The sequence below is a fragment of the Desmodus rotundus genome, chromosome 10 (genome assembly GCF_022682495.2).
Source record: "Desmodus rotundus isolate HL8 chromosome 10, HLdesRot8A.1, whole genome shotgun sequence".
NCBI lineage: Eukaryota > Metazoa > Chordata > Mammalia > Chiroptera > Phyllostomidae > Desmodus > Desmodus rotundus.
This window is the reverse complement of record NC_071396.1, coordinates 48717228-48740093: the sequence shown is the minus strand read 5'-3', so window position 1 is coordinate 48740093 and position 22866 is coordinate 48717228. Positions and strand designations below refer to the sequence as shown.

Here is a 22866-nt window from a genome sequence, read left to right as displayed (position 1 = left end):
ACCTTGCTCAGATAACCTGGGGACTCACTGCACTAAGGATATGCCTTTGCAGTCCCTCCCCTGGAATGTCTCTCAATTTATCTTCAAAAGATCCTCCTTCTCATCAGACCCTGGCTTGAATGTCACCTCCTCAGAGAGGTCTTCCCTGACTGCTCAATCCAGTGTGACTACTCGGGCACTCTCTACTGCCTCACCCTTTTAAAATTAGTTGCCTAGCTCTTGTGCTGATCTCATGCTTTCCCACTAACTCCCTCCCTTTATCTCCTTTTTCCTCTCCTTCCTGCCTGCCTTCCTCCCCTCCTCCTTTTCCCCCTCCCTTCCTTTCTTCCTGTCTTGTTAGTCCCTCTACTAGAATGTCAGTTCCTTAAAAACAGGCACTTCTGTCTTATCCATTTCTCAGATGCCCAGTGTTTATACTAGTGCTTGGCATGTAAAATTAGTTTCATAAATGTTTGCTGAGCTGGTAATTTAGAGTCTTTCCTGTGTTTAAATGTGAACGTGTTGGTCCGGAGGCGGGTGCTCTAGGGACCCTTCTAGCTCTGAGTCATTGTGACCTAGAAATCCCAATTTGAAACATTCAGCCAAAGATAGTCCTTGCACAGACCGTTTATTCTGCTTTAACTGAACACATCCCTCAGAGAAGACGGGTGTCAGGGGACTTGGGGTCCAGAAACGATGAGCCGCCCTTGGTCCCTGGCCTCACAGAGACAGACAGAGCGGTGGTTAGGCCCACGGACCAGGGGCCGTTCGCACGCTTGCTCAACAACTGCCGCTGGGCCTCACGCCACTCCACAGGCTGTTTGGGGGCGCGCATGCTGTGGGGAGGGGCCGGGGTCCTGTCTGGCGCCCCTGGGGCTTCTACTGCATGCTGACGGACTTGGAGTGGCGTCCCACCTTGGCCAGTTGTTCATTTCATGATCTTCAGCAAGTTCTCATTCTTTCCCTCCTCTTCGAAGGGGAGATAACACTGGCCTTGTAAGGTGATTATAAGAATAGAACGGTTCTTTATGATGGGCACTGCAGTCTAGACTCGAGAGGCGTGGCAGCCTGAAGTGTGGGGGGTTGCGAGTGGTCCACCCTAACTGAAAGGCGGGGCAAATGTCGGAGGGCGGGGAGAGTACAGGCGGGGGGGGGGGGGGGGGGGGGGGGGGAGGGAACGAAGCACCGGAAGGGAAGCTTGAGGCCAGATTGTGAAGGCATGATTACGACACTTTCTATAAAAAATTTGAATCCATGACTTTAACAAAAACAAGAACATCAGTTCACCTTCTTTGGAGGAAAAAAACCACGCTGCAGCCATTGTGGTGTTTACAGATGATTATCTCCTGCTCCGTCTTACCTGCTGGGTTCTCAGTATTTACTGCTGAGGAGTGAAAATGAAAGATTTTACTCCTTGTGTTTATTTCACGTTTGTTTTAGGAAACCTCATAGGTACTTGCCCGTTATTTATTGTTGCCTCTGTCTTTCATGCACAGTTAAGACCTGGTTTATGTTTTATATTAGCACTCTAGGCCTTATCTTAGAGTGATGCAAGGGAGGTAATTGGCCATCAGGTGGCACATTGGTGAAGAGACAGGCAGGAAAGAGAGCTGGCTGTGGGCAAGGTTAAAACGGAATTGCTCAGCTTATTTGGATGCACGTAGAGAAGTGTCGTAGCAGCGAGTGAACAGTGTGGGGCACAAACAAACAGAGGAACAGCAAGAATGCAAAAGACTTAAGTGATACGGCACTTACTGAACCCTACAGAGGGAGATACGATCATTCTTCTCTCAGCTTGCGGTGGTTTCTAATAGCTTAGAAGGTGCCCCAAGAAACCCCAGGTCCAATCAGCACTAACTTTGTCATGATTGCTTTAATGTGATCAGTTAAGGAATGAAATTTAATAACCTTGGGAACCATCCCAAGGAAGCCGAAATGAACGTGCCCTAATTGGAGAAAGAAAGGACTTGGAAATGAATAGTCTCCAATTACCCATTTATAAATCCAGAGCCAAATGTTTACAAAAAATTAACAGTGGAAGGGATGAAAGAAATAGCAGCTCTAATTTTGATATTCACACCTGGGGAGCTCTAATTTTGATACTCACACAAATGCTCTGTAACTCATTTGTGGGCCTCACCCAATGCTTGGCACATTGAGGGCTCTCAGAAAGCTCTAGATTATGCAAGGTCAATTTTCTGAAAAGCCCTGGGGCGTCTCACCAGTGGGACTGAAGTCCCTGGGAACAGACGGCCCGGGGATTCTGTTCCAGGGGCACAGGATACAGTTTTCATTAACCAGCTTTCAGTGGAGCTGTGTTGTGGTCCCACAAGAATGAACAGTTTGCTTCTGAAGGTTCGTTGTGTGTAGTTTTACTGCAGTTGATTTTCCATTTTAGGTATCAGCACCCTGGAGAGCTCCCCACTGCCTTCTAGGGCCCTTTAAACTTGGTATGCACTTTCAACACTTCTCAAACTTTTCTGCCAAAGAACCTCTAAGGGCAAGGAAGAGTAAACACCTCCTCTGAGGTCCACGGGGCAGAACCCACTGTGAGCACACACATTTTCAAAGTCCCTCTTAGACAAGTTGAGATGAATTTTGCAATCTATTACCTAGGAGAGCAGTGATTACCTTAACATAAAATAAAAAGTGTTAAATTACCTACCCATAGAATAGATGCTGCAGGGAGCTCCGTGGCAGATTTGTGTTCTCCTTGGCTCACCACAGTCTGAGACACAAGGATTGGGTTAGATTGTGGAAAATAGAAAGGAGGCCTGGCTCTGGAAGATGTATATGGGGCGGGACTGCCTGCATCCCCTCACTCACGATTCTTGGGCTCGTCAGGGACGCGGCCAATGAATGAGCACCAAGATGCCTCACTAGAGTTCTTCACTGAGGTGTTACCCTAAAGGTGCCACACTATGGAAGTGATGGCCTCATTCAAGGCTCTGAGAGGTCATTTGAGCATCCCCGTCTCCAGTCTGGGCCAGGCTTTCCCTGAGGACTTCATTGTTCTAGTTGCACTGAAACCTGCCCCTTTCGAGCTCTACAGGACAGGGCAGAAAGTGGTCGGACGGACAGGCTCTGGCTGCGGGTTGGGAAGCACCCTGCACACCAGGCCTGCCTTGCAGAACCTTGCCTGCCATTCGTGCCCAACATACCCCACGCTACCCGCTTCCCTGGACTCCAGCCCTTCTTGTCTCAACAGTGTTTACCAGATTCTTTTCTCTTTTTTTCCTAGATTTTTACCAATGGTGCCTGAATGTAGGCCCTTAGTGTACTTTAACAATCACGCTCCACAGCCCTCCAGAGAGGCTTCGGCTTCGCTGTATGCTTTTGGTGCACAGAATTTGGGGGGTAGTTTTTACTTCTTCATCCAAGGCCTTGTAATCTGAGATGGAACGAGGCAGAGCTCTACAGAAGTACGAACTTCTTAGTTGTCACACGATGATTCCAGCAGGAGTTAGGTCTAGTTGACCGGCAGAAGTTGTCTGGGTAAAGTGAGCCCTGAGCTTGATACTCAGAGTGAAACTTTCAGGTTTCTTCTTGTGGAGACGAGTCCCCCACTTGAGACTGGAAAGGCTGCTCAGCGTCGTAGCTCCGGGACGTTGAGTCTCTGAGATGTCCAGGGTTCCTGGCCCTTCGTGTACATCCACGTTCTCTACTCGGGGAGCAGGCCACAAACAGCTGGTGAGAGTGATGGGGATGGTGGCTGCCACACACCGTGCCAGCCTGTGCCTGGCCACATCCGCGTGTTGTCTGACCAGATCCTTACAATGGTCCAGTGGAGTAGATCTGTTTGTCTCCCGCCAGATCCGGAGGAGTTGGGTGATCACTCTCTTAAGGTCGTCCCGGCAGGAAGTGGCGCGGCTGTGCCTCTCACGCCACGTCTCTCTGACCTGACGCACACCCGTGGGCTCATTTCTTCTAGGTGTACCTAACCTTTTTTTTTTTTTTTTGTCATTTGTGAAGTGTCTGACTTTCTTCATTCCTAGGTGGTCCAACGACCGTGGCTGCTGAATAATGACAGATTCATGCTCCTCGGCACCCAAGGAGTTAGTTCTCTGGATGCCTTTGGTCTGGCAAAAGCTCTGTGTTTTATAGTAATTTTAACTGCATTAAAGTGAAGCACAAGTACAAAAGATGGACTTTATGAGCTACAACACTTTTAAGTATACCTTTTTCCCACAAGTATTTTATTTTTATTGTGCTATTAATGTCCTCTTATCCTCCCAGGTTATAGAACTGGTTCTTACGTATTTTAAGTAATTCTCTCTCCTTTATTCATAAATGTCTCATGAATAATTTCTGTCTATTACAATGAAATAGAACCTAAGTAGCTTTACTGTTATAACATTTTAATAAATGATGGCCCTTTGATGAGTGAGGAGGTTCAGACCTGCCTGTGGGGGGTATCTTGTCCCTCCCGTGGGAACCGGGGGTGTTGTTAGGTCCTGTTGTTTGCACTGCGCTGCCCCGTCCGGGTCAGGCATCGTGGGTGTCCCGCCAGCGATGTGGCCACACCCACGCTTCCTGAAACCGTCACAGAAGGAACCACACAGGTTGCCCGGCCCACGTTAGGTGTTCTGTCACGGGGAGGCTTAAGTTCACTGTGCATCCAGATCACCTGGAAGGGAAATTTTTCCTTCTGTAATCACTAGAAAAAAGCATGTAAGTTTACTAAGTATTCAGCTTCAGGCGTTGAGTTTGAACAGTGCAATGTTTCCTCGATAGTGAGAAGTTATTTCTGGGATGCATGGGACAGGGTTCTTTGGGGAGGTGGCAGAGGGGCCCGTGTTGGCCCTGTAGCCATCACCTTAGTGCTGCCCCTGCCTCCCCCCCGCCCCCGACACGCCATAAGCTGTTTCTGTGACAGGCCAAGCGGCTTTGAGCATCAGCTTTTGCCCAGATTGAAATCCAGGCTTACCAGCTCTGTGACCGCAGACAAGCCACTTAACATTGCTGTGTCAGTGCCTGCAATGGTGGATTAATGATGAAATAATCAGTTTTCTCGTTGGTAAATTAGAATAATAGTACATTATTCTACAGGTTGATGGCTGTCACTGTCTTCCTTGTCAGCCCCCTAATCAAATGATGCATTATGTAATAAAATGTTACCTCCTCCCCTATCTTTCCACTTAGTTCTCCTCCCCGCCCCCACCCCATCCTTTCTTCTCTTCTGCTCCATGCTACTTTGAAGGGAACTCAGTTTCTTGGTGAAAACATGGAGTGAGGTCCTTGGCCTTCACCACGCCAGGCAGCTGGGGAACAGGGGGCGGTGCAAGATGAGAGCTTCGAGAAGCAGGGATTGGCTGGCCGAGCTCATAAAATGCTATGGCCTGTGATTTTATGGAGCGTATTCTCCCAGCTGCTCACAGAGACCTGCCTTAACGTGCTCTTCTCTAATGGCCATGACGCATAAATTAGGCGGGTTGGACTTTTCAGTGGCTGCTGACAATGTCCTGTCTGCACATGAACACAGGGACACAGCTCCTCCCAGCTGCCTTCAGTGCTGCCAGGCACGGGGGCGTCCTGAACTCGTATCTCAGAGACAAACGCCAAAATCTCACAGGGCCGGACACTTGCTCTTCCCCCAGTGATGGGTGTGACTTGCCACGGTCTCCCTGCTGCAGACAAGATTCTCTGGGAAGTAGAAGGAGAACTGATGTTTCTGGACTAGCCAGTAACGGGCAGCATGGGTGTTGGGGGGGGTGGGGGGAGGGAGTCTGAATGCAATCCCAGGGTGCAGCAGGGGGGGAGCCCTAGGAGCCAGAGGTCAATCAGGGGAAGCTGAGGGCGCTGGTGTGTGAGGGAGAGAAGCTGGAGCTGGTGTCTCTTTTCAGGAGCAGCAACATAGGAAAGGGAAAAGGGCATCTTTGGAAGTAAGCAGACCTGGTTTTTACGATGGCTTTGCCATTTTGTTAGCTGTGTGGTGTCAGAGGGTTACTTTGCCATTTCAAATCAGTTTTCTCACCTAACTTGCTGTTTCATGTATCATAAACATCTGCCTGTGTGAGAATACACAGACCTACTTCCCCCTTTATAATAGCTGGACATTTAGTTACAAGACATCCAATGTTTCACAAATGGATGCCTTGTAATTAAAGTGTCCATTTCCCGACAGATGGTGTAGGGACTGAATGTTTGTGTTGAAGCGTTAAACCTCACTGTGGCTGTATGTGGAGATGGGGTCTCTGAGGAAGCCATTAGGGTTAAACGAGGCTGTAAGGCAGGGCCCTGATCTGGTCGGATGGGGGTCCCTGTAAGAAGAGACATCAGAGTTCGCTTGCTCTCCGAGGGCACCTACGAGCGCCTGTGTGCGGCGCAGCAAGGAGGTGGCTATCTGCGAGCTTGCACGGGAGCTCTCGTCACACCCTGACCATGTTGACCCCCTAAGCTCAGCCTTCTAGCCTCCAAAACTCCGAGGAAGTGAATTTCTGCTGTTTGAGCCACCCTGTCTGCTCTGTTTTGTTACGGAAGCCTGAGCAGACCAGCAGTGTGGACGCTCAAGTTGTTCCTGATTTGCCCTTAGTATACATCAGTAGGGTGCACATTTTTGCCTAATGCATTTACTTGCTGGTCATAGGATATTTCTTTTTCCCTTCTTCCCTTTTGTTATTAAAATTTTTATATCTACCAAAAAGTAGAAGGAATAATAGCATAAACTCCCACACACCCATCCAACTATGTTTAACAGTTGTTATTTAAAAGCCAGGTTGAAAAATTGCCCTCCAAAAAGCCTATTAATAGTCGATATCCCCCACTGAACACACACAATTATTATAAGAGTCAGGATGCTCTTATTTTTAACACAGAAGGAAATGAGTCCTTGGGCCCTTGGTGTGAAGGGAAAGGGAAGGTCTCTTCCCAGGAGTGGTGTCTTTGGTCAGATGCATGCTTTTATCCTTTGCCCCTTCGTCCTTGTCTGTCCCATGTCCCTCACCCACCCCCATCCCCCACTCCTTGGGTGCACACGGTCAGCCATCTGTATCACTTAACTGTCCTATTTAGACGCATGGGCAATAGGCCGCTTTGTTCGGCCTCAGAGACCTTGGCCCACCCCGTGATTTGAGAGCTGAGAATGGTGATGGAGGCCTTCCACACCGCCATTCTTCTCTGGCTCCAGCAAAATCCTGTGAGCGGAACCTTCTGTTTTGCATTCTGTGTGGTTCTGTCAAGTCAGCTAGTAAACAGGGCCCTCTGGAGTGTGTGTGGGGGGATTGGAAGTGGGGTGCATACACAGGTTACCATGGGGACAGACAAGCTGTAATAAATATTTGGGATCTTAGCCTGATGAGGTTTTAGCAGTTTAGAGTAATTTTGCTGTCAATCATCCATTAAGTTCCTCCTAATGAATCGCTGGGAGTGTCCTTGCTCTTCTGATGAACTTCAGACGAGCAGGGTTTGGGCAGAGAGCAGCCTTAAAAGCAGCAAGGAGACAACAGTCATTAATTTGTCAACTTTTTGCAAATCAAGTGGCCTTTGTCTGAGGAAGTTGCCAGGAGTCACCAGAGTGGACCACACGTGGACACGGCTGTTTTAGACTGAGTCTTTCCTTTTCGGTCTTGCCAGGTTGGCTTGCTGCCTCCCCAGTGCTGTGCAGCTTCACGTCCCTAGGGAGAGGGGCATGGAGTTTCCTCAAGGGGGAGAGTGGTTGTCAGAGCTGAGCACTGGACCTCCTCCCGGACACCGCCTCTCATTTGGAGGGGGAGGGTGTACAGCGTGTCTATGCTTAATCAAAGTGCCGCCTTCCACATAAAATACCTATAAGGGTTCTCTCTTCCTCCTCCTCCTACCACGGAGCAGAGGCCCACAGATAGCAGCATAAGAGAGTGTGCCAAAGACCCCCTTTCCAGCTCTTCCCAGTTTGTCGTCACGGTGGAACGTGGAAGCCACGGCCCCCATCCTCACTTAGTTTACAGGCCCTCCCTCCATGATGCCGCCTCTCCCCCTCCAGTCCTCTTGCTCCTCCCTGCCTGTTCCAGCCCCATGAAATGCCGCCGCTCCCAAATTTGCGGTGATTTCTCTCACCTTTGCAAAGGTGCTTCTTTTTATCTGGAAGGTTCTTCCTCAATAAATTATGTGGCTTAAACCTATTTTTTCATAGATGTCAGTCTCTCCAGGAAGTCTCCCCCGGCCCCCTGGGAAGACTGGACGAGGTAGCTCCCTTGCCCCCATAACGTACAGAACTTACCTTCCCATTGCCCGTCTCTTCTGTGGTGCTGTGGGCTCCCGGAGGGCAGGAACGACATCTCGTTCACTCCGGAGGTGCTGGCCTCCAACCTGCAAACACAGGCCTGCCCCGAATGGATGCTCTGCAAATATTAATGGAATAAACACAGGCATGCGTCACTTCCCTAGGGGACTCTCAGGGACCCTTTGGGCAGCCCACAAAATGGAACATCCTCTCATCTCAGCTCTCTGAGGTGGCACCCCGCCTGGCTGTTGTCGCTGTTGTGACCCTTTCACCTTTGAGCGCTTCGCTGCACCCACAGACAGCGAGGGGCTTGATCTGGATTTTCAAAGCAATGTAGCCAATTAAAAAATGAATCGAGCTGAAGACAAGTTGGGAAACAATTAAGATAATTGAAATATCACTACCTTAATTGAGATCAAGCAGTGAGCTTAAAAAATAAAATTAATTTAAAAAATTACATGTAGCCTGTAATTAATAGGATTTTGAATTCAGCGCTTTCCAGCTCAACACATCGCTCTTTAAATTAATTCATTCTTTTTTTTCCCTTTTTGTAAAAAGTTTTTGTAAAAATAAGTGAAAAATTAATTAGACATATATCATGTGTAGGTTAACACTTGATTTTTTTTTTTCTGTGTGGGCAGGAAAGATGAAGTTAACCCCCCGTGGGTATCTGCTCTGTGCTAGGCACGTAATCTTGCAGGTACGGAGACAGAGGAGGTGTAGGGGACATGGGCTTTGCCACCTTGTGGGGATGACTGCATCCTCACCTCAAGCAGGTGCTCAGGGAGAACACCTTGGAGCACAGTCTCCAGGACTCGTTAGCACCTGGCAGAGAAGCATCTAGCCCTGGTCGGGGTTATCACTCACACTCAACTCACCCTCTGCCCTTTCCTCCTTACCTGCCCGGTTTCCCTGCACCTGATTAAAGAGCTTCTTAAATGCCACTTACTATTCTGATGTCTTATCATTCCCCTTAGAAAGTGGAGCCTTGTGACCCTGTCAAAAACAGGTGCTGGATGCCTTTCAAAAGGGTCGCCTTTTCGCCTTTTCGGGACTGTCACCTGAGCCTTGGAGCTGCTGGGAAAAGCTTGTTTAGAGGCTGCATTTGAATGGATACGACACACTTCTTTCATCATCCACATCCCCTTTTAATTCCAGCGTGGCTGCTTTTCAAAAACAAGAGGAATCCTGGTGATTGAATAAGTGCTGACAGCTTGATTTGTTACTGTTTTGTTGGTCTGTGAAGTTCGTTTAAATAATTCGCATACATGTTTGAAGTATTCAGTTCCCAGTAATTAATTTTTAGCTGACTTGATTTTTATATGCAAATTGTTAAGGATGTATGCAAAGGGAGCTAAATAACTGATGATTTTTATTTGCTAGTGTTTTGGGTTGGAGGTTTTTGTTTGTTTGTTTTAGTAATGTTAGTTTCAAGCTTTGGAAGGGGGGCAACCTATGGTATCAGCCCAAGGATGGGGTGGCAGATGGCAAGGTTGCAGGATGAAAACTGACCACGCCACTGGTCAGTTGACTCAGTTGGGGGCGGCTGCCATCAGAGGGAGTAGGTGGAGGGCGCGCTTGCCCACAGCTGGGCACCCCACCTTCTGGAGAGCCTGGGGCAGTCCTGTGTGGCCCAGCCTGGGCAGCGCCGGGCACCCTGACTGCCCCTTCCTGTTACCTAGTAAGACTCATTCTGCCCGGAGACTCATTGCCTCTCGGGAGCACTGTGCAGCTGGGTGCCATATTTGCTGTGAGGTGGACCCACATCCACCTTTCAAAGGAGATCCTAGGTGAGTCTCAGCTGCTGGCTGTGGCAGGAAGGAGATGGGGTTCTGGAGTCACCCAGCATGTGTCCACTGCCCTGTGCACCTCTCAGCAGGGACTTTGCTTTAAGACCTTTATTTATAAAATGGGCACATTAAGGCCAGCAGCCTCCTTGGGTGTTGCGGGCATTGAGTATGGTAATCCCATCAGCGGGCTTAGTTCACCGCCTGTGCGTCCGAAGCACAGGGTAAGTGTTAGCGATTGTTCTTGTTATTACGAAGGATTATTACTCACTCTGGGAATAACATATAGACGCAAAAAAATTAACAAACACCTAAGAGATCTGTTCTAAGCACTTACAAATATGAACTCATTTAATCCTCCTGACAACCAAAAGCAGTAGTAGATACTGTTATTACCCTATTCAAGAGGCAACCAAGGTACGGAGTGGTTGGTAAGCAGCGGAGCCAGCGTGCAAACTCCAAAACACTGGGCGGAGAGTCTGTTCTTCCCTGCTGTGCTCTGCTGACTTCTTTGCCTAGAGACTGCACTGTCCTTTGAGGCCACCCCGCTCATGGTGTGGACACGGCATGTTTGCGGAGTTGGCCACAGGAGCAAAAAGAAGCTCAAATTTGGCCATGAAGCCTGTCGTATGGTACTGCAGATTTCAGCACCCAGCACTTTAGGCCAGACTGTTAGTCTCCATCTCTGAGCTCCTCTCCAGGGAGGGTTCTTGGGTACCTACCAGGGAGGCGCGCCAGCTGGTACCTGGGAGCGGGGCTGCCGGGGACCTGGGCCCAGGTTTTTTGAGCTCTGTAAGTGTCTTACTTCATCCTGTGGTGGTAGAAAGTGTGAGAAGGGGCAGCAGAGGGCTAGCATGGCCATTATTAATTGTCATCTGGCAATCAGTCTTCATTGCTGGCTCAAGTTTGCACAAGTCTTGGGTAATAAAGTTGGTCGGACGGCCACCTGGGTTGGGGTAGGGAACAGTGTACAAGGAGAAGCGGATCCCTGGCCTGAGACACACCTGCATCTCGGCTTCTGGTGTGGAAGTCCCCAGGACCAGGAACATCTCCCCTGGGGCCAGGAAGTTCCCAGTACAGGTTTCCAGAGGCCCCAGCCTCTGAGCGCTCGGAGGGCAGACCCAGAGTACAAGAGGCAACCCTCTGCTCCAGAGCTCTGAGTTGACCCCATGTCCCCGGGGCTCGAATCAGCCTCTCTTTGTCTTGCAACCCATTTCCTCCTGCTAGGCTCCAGCAGGTTCTGCCAGAAGGAGGCTTCCCTGGGACCGACAGGGACCTGTCTCACTGCTGGCCTGACTAGCCTAAGATGCACCTGGTTTCTGTTTATAGCACTGAAGCTGCTGCAGCAGAGGGGGCCACCCTGAGCTGGGCGAGTGGCAGGAATGCCTTCGGATGTTTGTGTTCGGGCCCCTTGGGACATTCCCAGCAGCCGTCTGGAGAAAACGGTGTTGAGATTCTGGGCCTGGGCGGGCTCGTTCTGGAATAACGACTCATCTAAGTGCAGGGGGTCACGGTGGTGAAGGCCCCAAGGGGGAGGGGAAGTCTCCCGGCTGTTTTGCTATCTCTGCTCTGGATGCCGATTGGTTTAACCACACGTTTGCATGGGGAGGATAGGGGAGAACATCTCCCTGGCTCGTCATGGAGAGCAGTTATGGAAGACCTACAGCCTCCTCAGCTTCAGGCCCTGGGGCTGGGGAGGTGGCGTGGTTGCTTTTGTTTTGCAGAGACTCCCCCTCTTGCTCGCTGCTCAGCCACCCCAGCATGCAGAGTGGGAGGAGCCGAGGGCCTCCTGCTCTGTGTGTTCTAGGAAATGTTGCAATAGAGGAACTGCTGTCCTCGCAGCCTTGTCCTGCAGTGACTTGGTTGGATCGGCTCCCTCCCGCCCCGCCTCATTATTCCCACACACAGATTGCATGTGCTGGGCGGATGAAACGCCTTACAGTTGTCCACACACGCCTCCCTTCATTGGCCTGTGCTGGCTGCTGCGCCGGGGGTGCCTTTTCTCTCTCGGCTTTTCAAAATCCTGCCCATCCTTCAAAATCCAATTCACATATTAATGCTTCATTAATCCTTGCCCCAGAAATTGATCTCTGTTTTTCTCTCCAGCTCTGCCATTACTTTACATGCCCGTCATGGCCCTTATCTAATCCTCCCGTGCTCCATAAATATTTATGGGTAAGCTTTTCCCCCTCCCTATTGTGTTGTAACTTTGTGAGGCACGGAACTGTTTTATGCATCTGGAAGTTCTTCACAAAACTTAAATTACGCTTATTTATGCACTTTGTCCATGTGGACTGAACTGAAGCAAAAAAAAAAAAAAAAAAAAAAGGAGAGAAAACCCTCTGTCCTCAAAGACTTTTTATGTTATAGAACATAGGTAAAATTAGGCGTGGATGAAGTCATAAAAAGCAATAGCAGACAAAGAGCCAAAGTGGAGAAAGTAGCTCTTGGCCCTTGGAGCATGTAAGATTCTAAAGGATTTAAAAGACACAGATGCCACAACTCCCCTCGGAACAAAGGAATTACTACCCTGACGTGAAGGAAGACATGTGCAGGAGACACCGAATTCCCCCTGGTTCAGGTTCTTTCTTTCCAATATCCTCCCGCTTAAGAAAGCAGCGGAGTGCAAACATGTCTGTTTGCTTCCCACTCACCTAGTTGAGTAGAAATAGAAATTAAATTTTCCCTGAGGCCCTAACCGCCCTGCTTTTGCTCTTCTTTGCCTCAGCCCTGGACCCATCCAAAGACCCCTGCCTGAAGGTGAAGTGCAGCCCTCACAAGGTGTGTGTGACTCAGGACTACCAGACGGCCCTGTGTGTCAGCCGCAAGCACCTGCTCCCCAGGTAAGGCTGGAGGCGGGGTGGGTGGGGGGGGCGGGCGGCTCCCTCCCCTCGGGCTGGTGCATCTGGGGAAGAGGCAGAGCGGGTGCAGGGCTGCGATTTATGTGGTGTGTGCTTCCTGTGCTCCTGCTGTGGTTCTCAGACACAGAATTGCAAAGAATGCCAGTATCTTTGTTTCCTTCCAGTCAACCTTATTTGGCTCGGAGCCCCCCTCTGAGCAGAGGACGGGGAATCCTTTCTTGGTCGTTATTGGCACCGTGCCTCCACCCAGAATGACCCCAGGAACCAGTAGCGTGGAGCTAAGAAGACAGACTGAACCATTGGTGTCCTGCTTGCCGCTGACCCCCTGGCCACAGTAATCCTTTAGGGTCGGCTGAGATCCAGGGCTGTCTGTGCCCGGGCAGGATGTGGGCCTCTTTGCCCAGCTGGGTGTCTGGGTTGGGGTCCTGCCGCCTGCGGACCAACACGCCTCCATTTCTTCTGAGAACGAGCCTGGCTCTTTCCTCAGGGAGAGTCATCTGATAGGCTCTCTTCCCCAGCTTAAAGCCTTTGCCTCTTCCCCCAACCCATGCCCATTATCCAACCAGTGGCTTTAGGCTTTTCAAAATGACAGAAAGAGCCTTCAATTTGAGGCTACTTTCACCTTCAGTCCTGCAGAAACACTCAAACAAGAAGGCAGACACATAAACACAAAAGGCAGGCTTTCCTTAAGTCCAGGCTTGTCCCGCCTGGATTGCAGAGAGGTGCGGTGGAGGGGCGAGGGGCCAGGACACCCAGGTCTGGTTTCAGCAACTTCCTCTGCGGTGCACCGGCGCTGCGCCATGACCTTAGGCAAAGAAAGCAGCCTTTCCTGATCCCCACTGAAGTCTGCTTCCCTGTAACATTGGCTCCTTGGTTCCAGTTTGGCCCTAGAACCATACCGAATGCGTCCGGTCTCATCCCTTAGTTCCTGAAGTCTCAGCAATGCCAGTCCCTTTGATGGCCCTTCTTGGAATGTTTTAATGTCCCCTACCTGGTTGCCTCTGAGGGTGCCCGAGGTGCTCGTGCTCTGAAAGTCTGGCGCAGCAGCTGCCTCCGCCAGCCCAGCACCTGCAGCAGCAGACCTGGCCTCCATGCTCCCCTGAGCCAGGGAGCCTCTGCCTCCGCAAGACGGAGATGCAAGGTGTCCCGATCGGCTTCGCTGCCCCTCCAGGCAGGAAGTGTTCTTCCTGGAAGTAAGGATCGATCGCACCCCCACAGCCCTGGCACGTGCCCGCCATTGTGCTCAGCGCCCACATCCTTGGAGTCTCCTGGCCATCTTGTCGATCGGTGTTTACTTTTCTTCTCTGCTCTAAAAATGAGAGAACTGAGGCAGAGAGCAGCATTAGTGCTCTGTGGCAGCCATGATTCACACCCATTGCTGTCCAGTTCCAACGTGTGTGGTTTTTATCGACCGTGTGCTGGCCTCTCCATCCGACCGGGCCTTGTCTGTCTGCGCCGTCATCGTTCCCCAGTGGAAAGGCATTGAGTACCTAGTGTCTTAGGCACCGAGCTAGAGGTAAACAAGAGACCCTGCTCCCACCCTCCAGGAAAATCAAGTTCACTGTGGAATGGGATGTAAAAAAAATGGTTTTTTGATATTAAAACTCCTTTTAAGGCATACCCACTCTGCGGAAACTACCCTCGGGTCCCCCCGCCACACTTGATCTCCCCCTTCCCTGAAGGAGGAAAGACTGGCCTCCTTTGCTGCAAACCCCCAGCGGCCCCCGGGGACGGGGCTCTGGGTTGTTAAGCTGTCTGGTTATCTTTATTTGTGTGTGCGTGTCTGTTCGTGTCCGTGTGTGTGATGTGGAGAGTCCGCGGCTGTTTACTCCTGAAATGCAGCCCTTCCTGCAAGCGCCAGATAAGAGATTTTCAGTGTGACGCTCGAACCTGTCTGAGGCAGAGGCGGCCGTGTCTTCAGCACTCGGGCACATCCAGGTGTGAGCAGTGATTCCCTGGGCACGCGTACGTCCTGCGGTGGAAGCACCAGCGCATTTTTTTCTCGTGCTGAGAGTGTGGCGACCCTCACCGTCCCCCCATCTCCTGGTGACCGCGGCTTTGCCGTGGCTGAAGCGTGGGTTTGGGAGGAACACCAGCGCAGGCTTCATTCCGGGGCTGGGTGCTTGCAGGCCGTGAGACCTTGGCTTATTACTTTACATTTCTGAATCTGTGCTTCCTTGTCTGTAAGATGGGTTTCATGAAAGCATTTACCCTGTTCCTCTTTTCTGTTCGCTGGAGTACGTCTGCCAGTAATTCTTGCAGAGAGCATTTATGGGTAGTAAAATAACTCTTAATAACCCTTTAATAACCTTTAATAACCCTTTAATAACCTTTAATAACCCTTGCGTAAGGCATTTTGTGTGTGTGTTTGTGTAAAGTCCAATAAAAAAAAGGTATATAAAGTGCATAAATTAGGGTTACATAATGACAGCTGTTTTCCAATTACTAAAACAGTTATGATAATTGTCATTATTGTCTGATTCATTCTGGAAGGTCAGCCAGAAATCCCCAAAGGTGCATGCTCCTGAAAAAAAGAGCTCTCCCCAGGTGCCTCTCCCCCTTCCCAGTCTGTTCTCCTAGTGGCAGCCCCTCCCAGGGAAGCCTGGGAGGTTTAGGTGGGGACTCTGGTGCCGCCTCTGCTGCTGTTTTTCTGATTAACACCTGAGGACGAAGAAGATGACTGCATTTCTGACAATGGCATCTATTTGTTCATTGGAAAATCAGCCCAAAGAAGAGCCCATTGAGGAAGTCTGCCACTCCCTTCTTAGGGTGTGGGAGGCCCTGCCATGGAATTGGCTGTGGCTGTGGGTCCAGCCTCCCACCTCTCCCTCTCAGAGCCTGAGTTACCCAGTCTACCATGTCAGCCAAATGCACACCTCTTCGTAGGGTCTTGGACACCTTCCCAGATGAAACATCTGTCTTTCCACGTTATACTTCAGGGGTCCCCTCTGACCAGGGAGACCATGTTGACAACTCTTCATATTCATCAATCAGGGAAGTAATCTTTCTCTCTGTGAAACATCTGTAGGCAATTCCATCAGCCAGTCTGGCCTCTGCAGCAGCTCAAGAGGCAAATCTCGCCCTCCAGACGGGCAAGAGGGCACACGCATGGAGAGGCGGCTGGGCCGGCTGCGGGCTGATTGAGGCTGCAGACTCAGGCTGTCTTTGCAAGCAGATTGAGATAGAAGGACAGTGAGCGCATTGGCGAGAGAATCTCATTAGCTTTCCTCCCTGGCGGAGAGTGAGGAGAGTGTGTGAGCGCAGAATTCGGGGCAACCAATTTCGGGGGTGGGGTATGCGGGGCAACTGGCCCGTCCTCTGCTGGAATTCTTTTCTTCCTTGGGTGGTGTTTGGGTTCGTATTTGTTTTTTTTTGTAGAGGCTTCGGCTAACCTCACATTCTCTTTGGAGAATTTTCTGGGGGAGTTCTTTATTTTGTCTCTTCCTGCCGTTAAGCTTGGCCTGGCAGTGTGTTCTCCTGTCCGGGTCTCCTAAGGGGCCACTTATGCATTAAGAGCATCATGAAGGCGGCTTGGAATCGGGAAGCCATCTCGTAAATGACTTTTTTACAATATTGCAATTTATTTTTTTATAGCGATAGATGATGCTTGTTACATAAAACACAGAAAAGTAAAAAGAAACCAGAAATAGGCAGTGGTCATATCCTCTTAAAATAGGAATTAAAACATTGCAGGGTATTTCCTCCCACTCTTCTAGTCATAGGTTCTGTTCGTTGGTTTGTTCTTGTCAAAGTTTGGTTATGAAGTGGCACCTGTATTGTGTATAAAATTTTGCATTGGGCTCTCTTTGGTTAGTATTTATAAATGAGTGTTTTTATGAGTCTACAAACTCTTTATTATATATATGTGTATATGTCTTCGTAAATGTTAATGATTGTGTGACATACTATACAAAAAATAACTTGAAATGGATCATAGACCTAACTATGAGCCAAGACTATAAAACTTTTAGAAGAAAATAGCAGTAGTAACCTCGGCTTTGACAGAGATTTCTTAAATAAGACAGAAAAACCATGAACTATAAATACCAAGATAAAGAGAAAATCAACAAATTGGGTGTCGTCCAAATTAAAAACTTTGATTTTCAAAAGACAGTGCTACGAAAACAAAAAGACCAGCCACACTGGGAGACTGTATTCGCAAAACGTGCGTCCAGAGAAAGGTGTGCGCCTGGGACCTGCAGCGGAAGCGCAGGGCCACGCAGAGACGCACTCTGCTGTGGGCGCTCACAGCAGCCGTATCTGCCGCCGAGAAGGCCGGAAACAACCCAGCTGTCCCCCAGCTGGTGGATGGAGAAACAAGCCGTGGCCTGTCCATGGTAGCCGGGTGCCGCTCAGCAGCGAGGCATGTGGCCGCGTGAATGAATTGCGCAATGAGTAGGCCGAGTGAAAGGAGGCAGGCCCATTTCACAGAGAGTGCGTGTTATATGACTCCCACGTACAAGAAACCCTAGGGAATGCGAGCCAGTCTACGGTGACAGGACGCCTGTCCCTGGCTGTCTGGGGGAGCAGGCACCTGAGCATTCTCCAAGGCTTGGTAACGGAAAGTGGATCCTTTGGGAGACAGTTAAGTCCAACTCTGGCCTTAGAGGCCAAAGATCCCACTGGCAGATGGGTTTGTTTGGGGAAGAAGAGTTTTTAACACAGCCATGTGTTATTCTTACTGACTTAGGTGTTTTTTTGTTTTTTTGTTTGTTTTTTTAAAGAGATTCTCTTAGGTCTTAAAGAAAATACCTTCATAAGGGACGGAGGGGTGGACAGAAGGTCATACAGCCTGCAGAGGGCTCTGCTCTCAGGGATTCGCTGCCGGGTCTGATTTATTGTTCTGGGTGGGCAAGAGATGGGAGGAGGGGGGGTTTTCTCACAGCGTGTCAGAGATTGATTTTACCTCTCTGTTGCCATCGATTTTTAGTTGGAGGATGGAAAATTGAAGCAGTTGTTGTAAGCCTTCCAGACGAGCCGTAGTCTGATTCTGCACGCGCATCGTGAACGGGTGGGGAGGGGTAAGGTGGGACTTCAGTATTGGAGTGCACCCCTGAACGCCTTCTGGGAGCAGCGGGAGCTAACCTCGTTTTAAATAAGGAGCCTGGCGCTCAACAGGGTAGGCCTCGCGAATGGAATGACTGTTTCCCTTTACTTCCTAATTATCTGGAGTAACAGTGTATTCTCTATACCAACAAAGATTTCAGATTCAGGGGAGGCTGGTGGTGTAGTAGACCAATCTGGGCCCTTTCTGTCTTTTATGTGAACTTGAAAAAAAGAATCAAAGTGTTTGAGGTCAGAGAAAAGTACATCAAATACCAGACTCGCAGAGGATATTTGAAAGGACGATGCTTGTTTCATCTCAGTTTTGTTTTACAACAGAGTGCTGTCTCCTGCTATAGGGGCTTTGAAGGGGTTGATTACACATGCACCTGTCTGTCTTGCTTTGCAAGACACAAGGCCACGTGGAAGGTGGGGGCTCCTAGGTGCCTGGATGGCTTTCTGGTGCTTTACAACTCAAGGCATTTGTAGTTACCTGAGAGTGATCGTGCCCACACGCCCAGTAAGATGTTATGTTCATGTAGCTCACATTCTCTGTCCAAGGGGCTCACGCGTGGCCTTGTGTTCTGTTTTAGCCTCGGAGGAATCTTTATTTGCTGTGCTCTGGGTCTGGGTAAGGAGGACTCGGTGCTGTTTCTCAGCTATGGATGGAAGTTGAGTTTTGGGTTTGAGGCCAGTTTTGAATCAGGCACCGTTATAAACAGAAAAATCATCCCCGTGGTCTGTTGCTCGAACACCTGCCCCCGGGCACTGAGGAAAACAAAGGGAGAGTAGTTGACCCAAGAGATGCCGCTTACTGCCTGCCTATGTGTTAGGCGCACGCGGCAGAAGGGATCTTGCTGACTTTTCTCCAGAATCACTTAGGTCTGTACTGTGATCCCATTTTCCAGATGAGACTGTTGAGGTTTTTAAAGCACTCCCTTGATTGCACAGGGTCGGTAAGGGGCAGGTGTGGAACAAGAATGGAGGAATGCCATACAGCCTCCTCTGCGTCGGGAGTCCAGGGTGTGAACTCCCACTGGCTACTTCAATTTCCCTGTGTTGCTGAAGCCCGCCAGCCACCACCCAAACTGCTCCTGGCTCTGGAGGTGCCACGAGACTCAGGCCTGGGCCTTCTCTGCCGGCCCTGCTCCTTACAGAACAATTGGTGGAGGCCCGGGGATGAAACCTGTTTTCTCCTTTCTGTGCCAGAAGCAATAATTCTGGGTTCATTATTCCTCTTTGAGGTCTTTTTTTTTTTTTTAAGCAATCATTTAAACCATGTGTCCCTTAAACAGAGATATTTAATTACTTTAAACTGCAGCTTTGTTTTTTAAACAGCAGAAGTGCTAGATGCCTCTGCCTGTAAGGCCCCAGCTGCTCCCGGGACCTTCACGCAGCAGGATTTCTTAACTGAAGCAAGCCAGTTACTTGCTCTGTTCCTTTGGGTTTTTTATGAAACTGAATGTATGGATTAGAGAATCTCGATGACAAGAGCAGCAGAGAGTAAAAAGCAATTCATAATGGAGATGGGAATAATCGTGTGGAATTTTCAGTCCCTTAGAGCAGGGGACGAAGGGAAAGGCAGATCTTACATTATAAAGCAAATTCGCTAGGCAAGTTTTACAAAAGCGTTAAAAAATATATACATCAAAATCATGACTGCCTGTAAAACGTACCAGGCCCATATCTTGCCCCGCCTGTTTTTCTTTAAAAACAAACAAAACCAGACAAGGTCTCGCAGTCTGTCTAATGGTCTCGTGCCTGGCTGGGCAGTCCACGGGTGTGGCTCACGGGGAACAGAACCTCCGCCCTACCAGAGCCTTCTCCAGAACTTTCCTCTAGGTTGTCCTCTCCCCGCCCAGGCCACACTGCTGCAGAAGCCCCTCACACACACACACACACACACACACGAGGGGGCAGTTCCCATTTGCAGGGGACCCTAAGGCACCGTTGTCCTTTTTGAGCCACACTCTAGCTGTAAGAGATCGAGCTGCTGGGTGGAACTCCCAGAATGCGCCCTGGTGGACAGCTCAGAGAACCCTGTGTCTGCGGAGCTGGGAGTGGCTGTTCCAGGGCCAGGGGCTGACTGAACAGCACCCTCTCCTTTCCTCCCTGCTGCTGTTCTGTTTATTGGTGTCTTACATATTAAAGAATATAAGAGTTGCATATTTCAGGAATTAGATTTCAGTAGATTAGAAAGAGGAGGTTGGGGTGGGTATGCCAGTTTTGAAGAGATCATCACTAGGCGTGGTTTCCACCAGGGCTCCGGGCTGGCTGTGCAGCACACAGGTGTGAGTCATTATGTTAACACATCCATCCTTAAACGCTAAGAAACAGATAAGCTCAGGCCTCCCTGCAACCCACTGAGGGCATTAAGGTGCCCACACATTCTGGGAACACTCTACAGGATCCAGGTAGCTGCTCATGAAATGCATCATCGTCTTTTTTTTTTTTTTTTTTTTTTTTTTTTTTTTAGAGAGGGGAAGGGAAGAAGAGAGAGAGAGAAACACCAATCTGCGGTTGCCTGTTGTGCGCCCCCTACTGGGGACCTGACCACAACTCAGACTGGGAATTGAACCTGCGACCCTTTGCTTCACAGGCCAGTGCTCAATCCACTGAGCCACACCAGCCAGGGCCCCATCATCCTCTTTTATAGAAGTGATTAGATTTAATTTTCCCTTTTTCACTAACTTCTGTTTTAATTTTTTGAAATCTCTTTCCTTGGCCCTTGTTATTAATAAATCTACTGTGGCCTGCTTGCAGCTCTGCCTAGACTCATTAAGATCCCAGCTTGCAGGGTTTCAGTTTAGACATTTTATATCAGGTTAATTCAACCAATGAACCGTGAAAGACATTCTTTATGGGTCTCAGGCACCACGGTAGGGCCCATTTCAGGCACTGACCTGGCGGGCTCTGGAGCCAGAAAATGCACACGGGATGATTTAGAAGGGCATCCAGGGCTATCTTTAGAGTTCTCTTGTTTTAAATGGAATGTTCTCAAGCTGATGTCCTGCCTTTAATGTTCCTCATGGAGAGAGTGGGCAGAGGGCAAGGCCTTCCAAGCACAGAGAGGCAGCAGAGATGAAAGTTAATTAGTTTGGGGACCTCGGCACCTTTCCAAGGCATTCTCTTTCATGATGTTTTCCTGGGTGCACACAGAAGGGGTGTGGCTGTGTTGCTGAGGAGCAAAAGGCCCTCTTACACCCCACCTTGTCCCTGAACCTGCCCCAGCTGGAGTGCTGGGGTGTCATGCTCTCTTCCCATTAACCTGATGGGAGGGAGGAATGACTGGCTGGAACCGCCTGTGGCTGTGGGGACTTCCCAAGTGAAAGGGAAAGAGGCAGGCCTGCTCCCCCTCCCCCCGGCCCCACCTAGAGCCAGAGTCCTCCCTTGGCAGAGCTTGTGATGGTGACAAAGGACTTTCGGGCGTGAGTCCCTCCTGTTGTCACGGTGGCAGGACTAGGTCTCAGAAAACAGCTCACATGTGTGGGCCATGATGGGTCAAAGGTCACTGACTCAGATTCCACTCCGTTGGAGTCTGAGAATTTCTTTATTTCACAAGTATTTCTGGTGTCTTCCATTTGCCAGACACTGCTGTATGTTTGGAATTTTGTGACGAGTGGACATGGTCTACCCTTGTGGAGATTACAGTCTGTTGGAAAAGAATAAAAAGAAATTAAGTGTCTGATATCATGATAAGTGTTAGGCAGGACAAGAGCAGGGTCTCTTGAGAGAGACTTGCTTTAGGTTAGTTGAATGGGGGAGGCCTCTGGGGAGGTGAAAGGCAGTAGGTGCCCACTGGACAAATCATCAGGAAAGGTGTTCCCAGAGGAGGGAACAGCCTCTGCGAGGGCCTCGAGTCAGGGAAGAGGGAGGGACGTGGTGTCCTGAAGGAAGAGAGAGGAGAGGGCTGTGCTGTGGGACGCAGAGACTGAGAGGATGTGGCTGCGTGAGGCCTGAGAGGGAGGCGGGCCCGAACCTGCGGAGCCCGGAAGATTATGGGACAGGTTTGCTTCCCAGGCCAGTCATGAAGGGACAGCTTGTGTGGCTTTAAGCAGGAGGGAGACAGAATCATGTGGCTTGAGATGAACTGAATTTTCTTGAACTGTTCTTTAAGGCCAGCTGTGTGCTGTGTGAGAGACGCTGTCTGTGTGTGCGCGCTGCGTGTGCCCACGTGAAGGTCCTGAAGATGTCCTCACTGAAGCTCGTAGCCTAACAGAGGAGCTTAGGGAGACAGGTGTATGTGCTGTAGGCTAAAAAAAAGAAGAAATCCCATGGAATCAAGTTCCAAGAACAGCAACCATTTCCAGCACAGTGGGGTTGGGGCGTGGGAGGGCGGAGAAGGGCCATCACCAATTGGTGGCACTCATTAGCCATCATCCCAGTATTTTAAGAGCATGTGAGGACACTGGCTCAGCCACGCTGTGATTTGCTCGATACCGCATGGCCTCACAGGCAGAGAGGGGGGCGCAGAGCAAGGCTGCCCCGAGCCCAGCTTTGTGTAAAGGCCACTCTGCCCTCGAGACATTTTCCTGCACTAAGTCTCCATCCTTGTATCAGATGATGACTTTAGAAACCATGCTGTGGGATTGTGATGAGAAAGCAGTGAGCATAGTGCTGGCACATAGTAGGTGCTTAATAAAGCTAGCCTCCCCTCTGAGCCTCTAGCTCCCAGAGGAGTTAGTTGGGGGCACAGTCCTCACCAGCCTCACAGAGTCGCTCAGGCCCCCCTGGGTCACGCAGGCAGAGGCCCTGTGTTTGCAGTGTTCTGGGCGGTGCCTGCTGTCCGGTAACTTCTTCACTGGCAGAGTGCAGCCTCCCCTCCTTGTATGCTTATCTCCTTACTTGTAACACCCAGGTGCCCTCTGGAGTGTAAGCCTGGGTCTTGGCACACTGTAGGGGCTCACAACATGTTAGTGGGTTAGCGTGTTAAGTCGAGAAAGGAGCTGGAGACGCAGGGCTAGACTGATGTGCCAAATTAGGAGGTCTGGTAGCTCAG

The 22866-nt window shown here is 49.9% G+C and overlaps 1 protein-coding gene across 3 annotated transcripts in view; it reads left to right on the top strand.

Moving 5' to 3' along the window:
* Positions 1-22866, top strand: part of SPOCK1 (SPARC (osteonectin), cwcv and kazal like domains proteoglycan 1) — a 466288-nt gene that overhangs the window by 311581 nt on the left and 131841 nt on the right. For 2 of the 3 annotated variants that reach the window (XM_053913194.2, XM_053913195.2), the window contains one exon: positions 12692-12806. In XM_053913194.2, coding sequence (XP_053769169.1) covers positions 12692-12806 — 115 coding nt within the window. Of the gene's footprint in view, positions 1-12118; positions 12139-12691; positions 12807-22866 lie in introns of those variants that run through there. The other variant, XM_053913196.2, reaches the window with a different exon arrangement.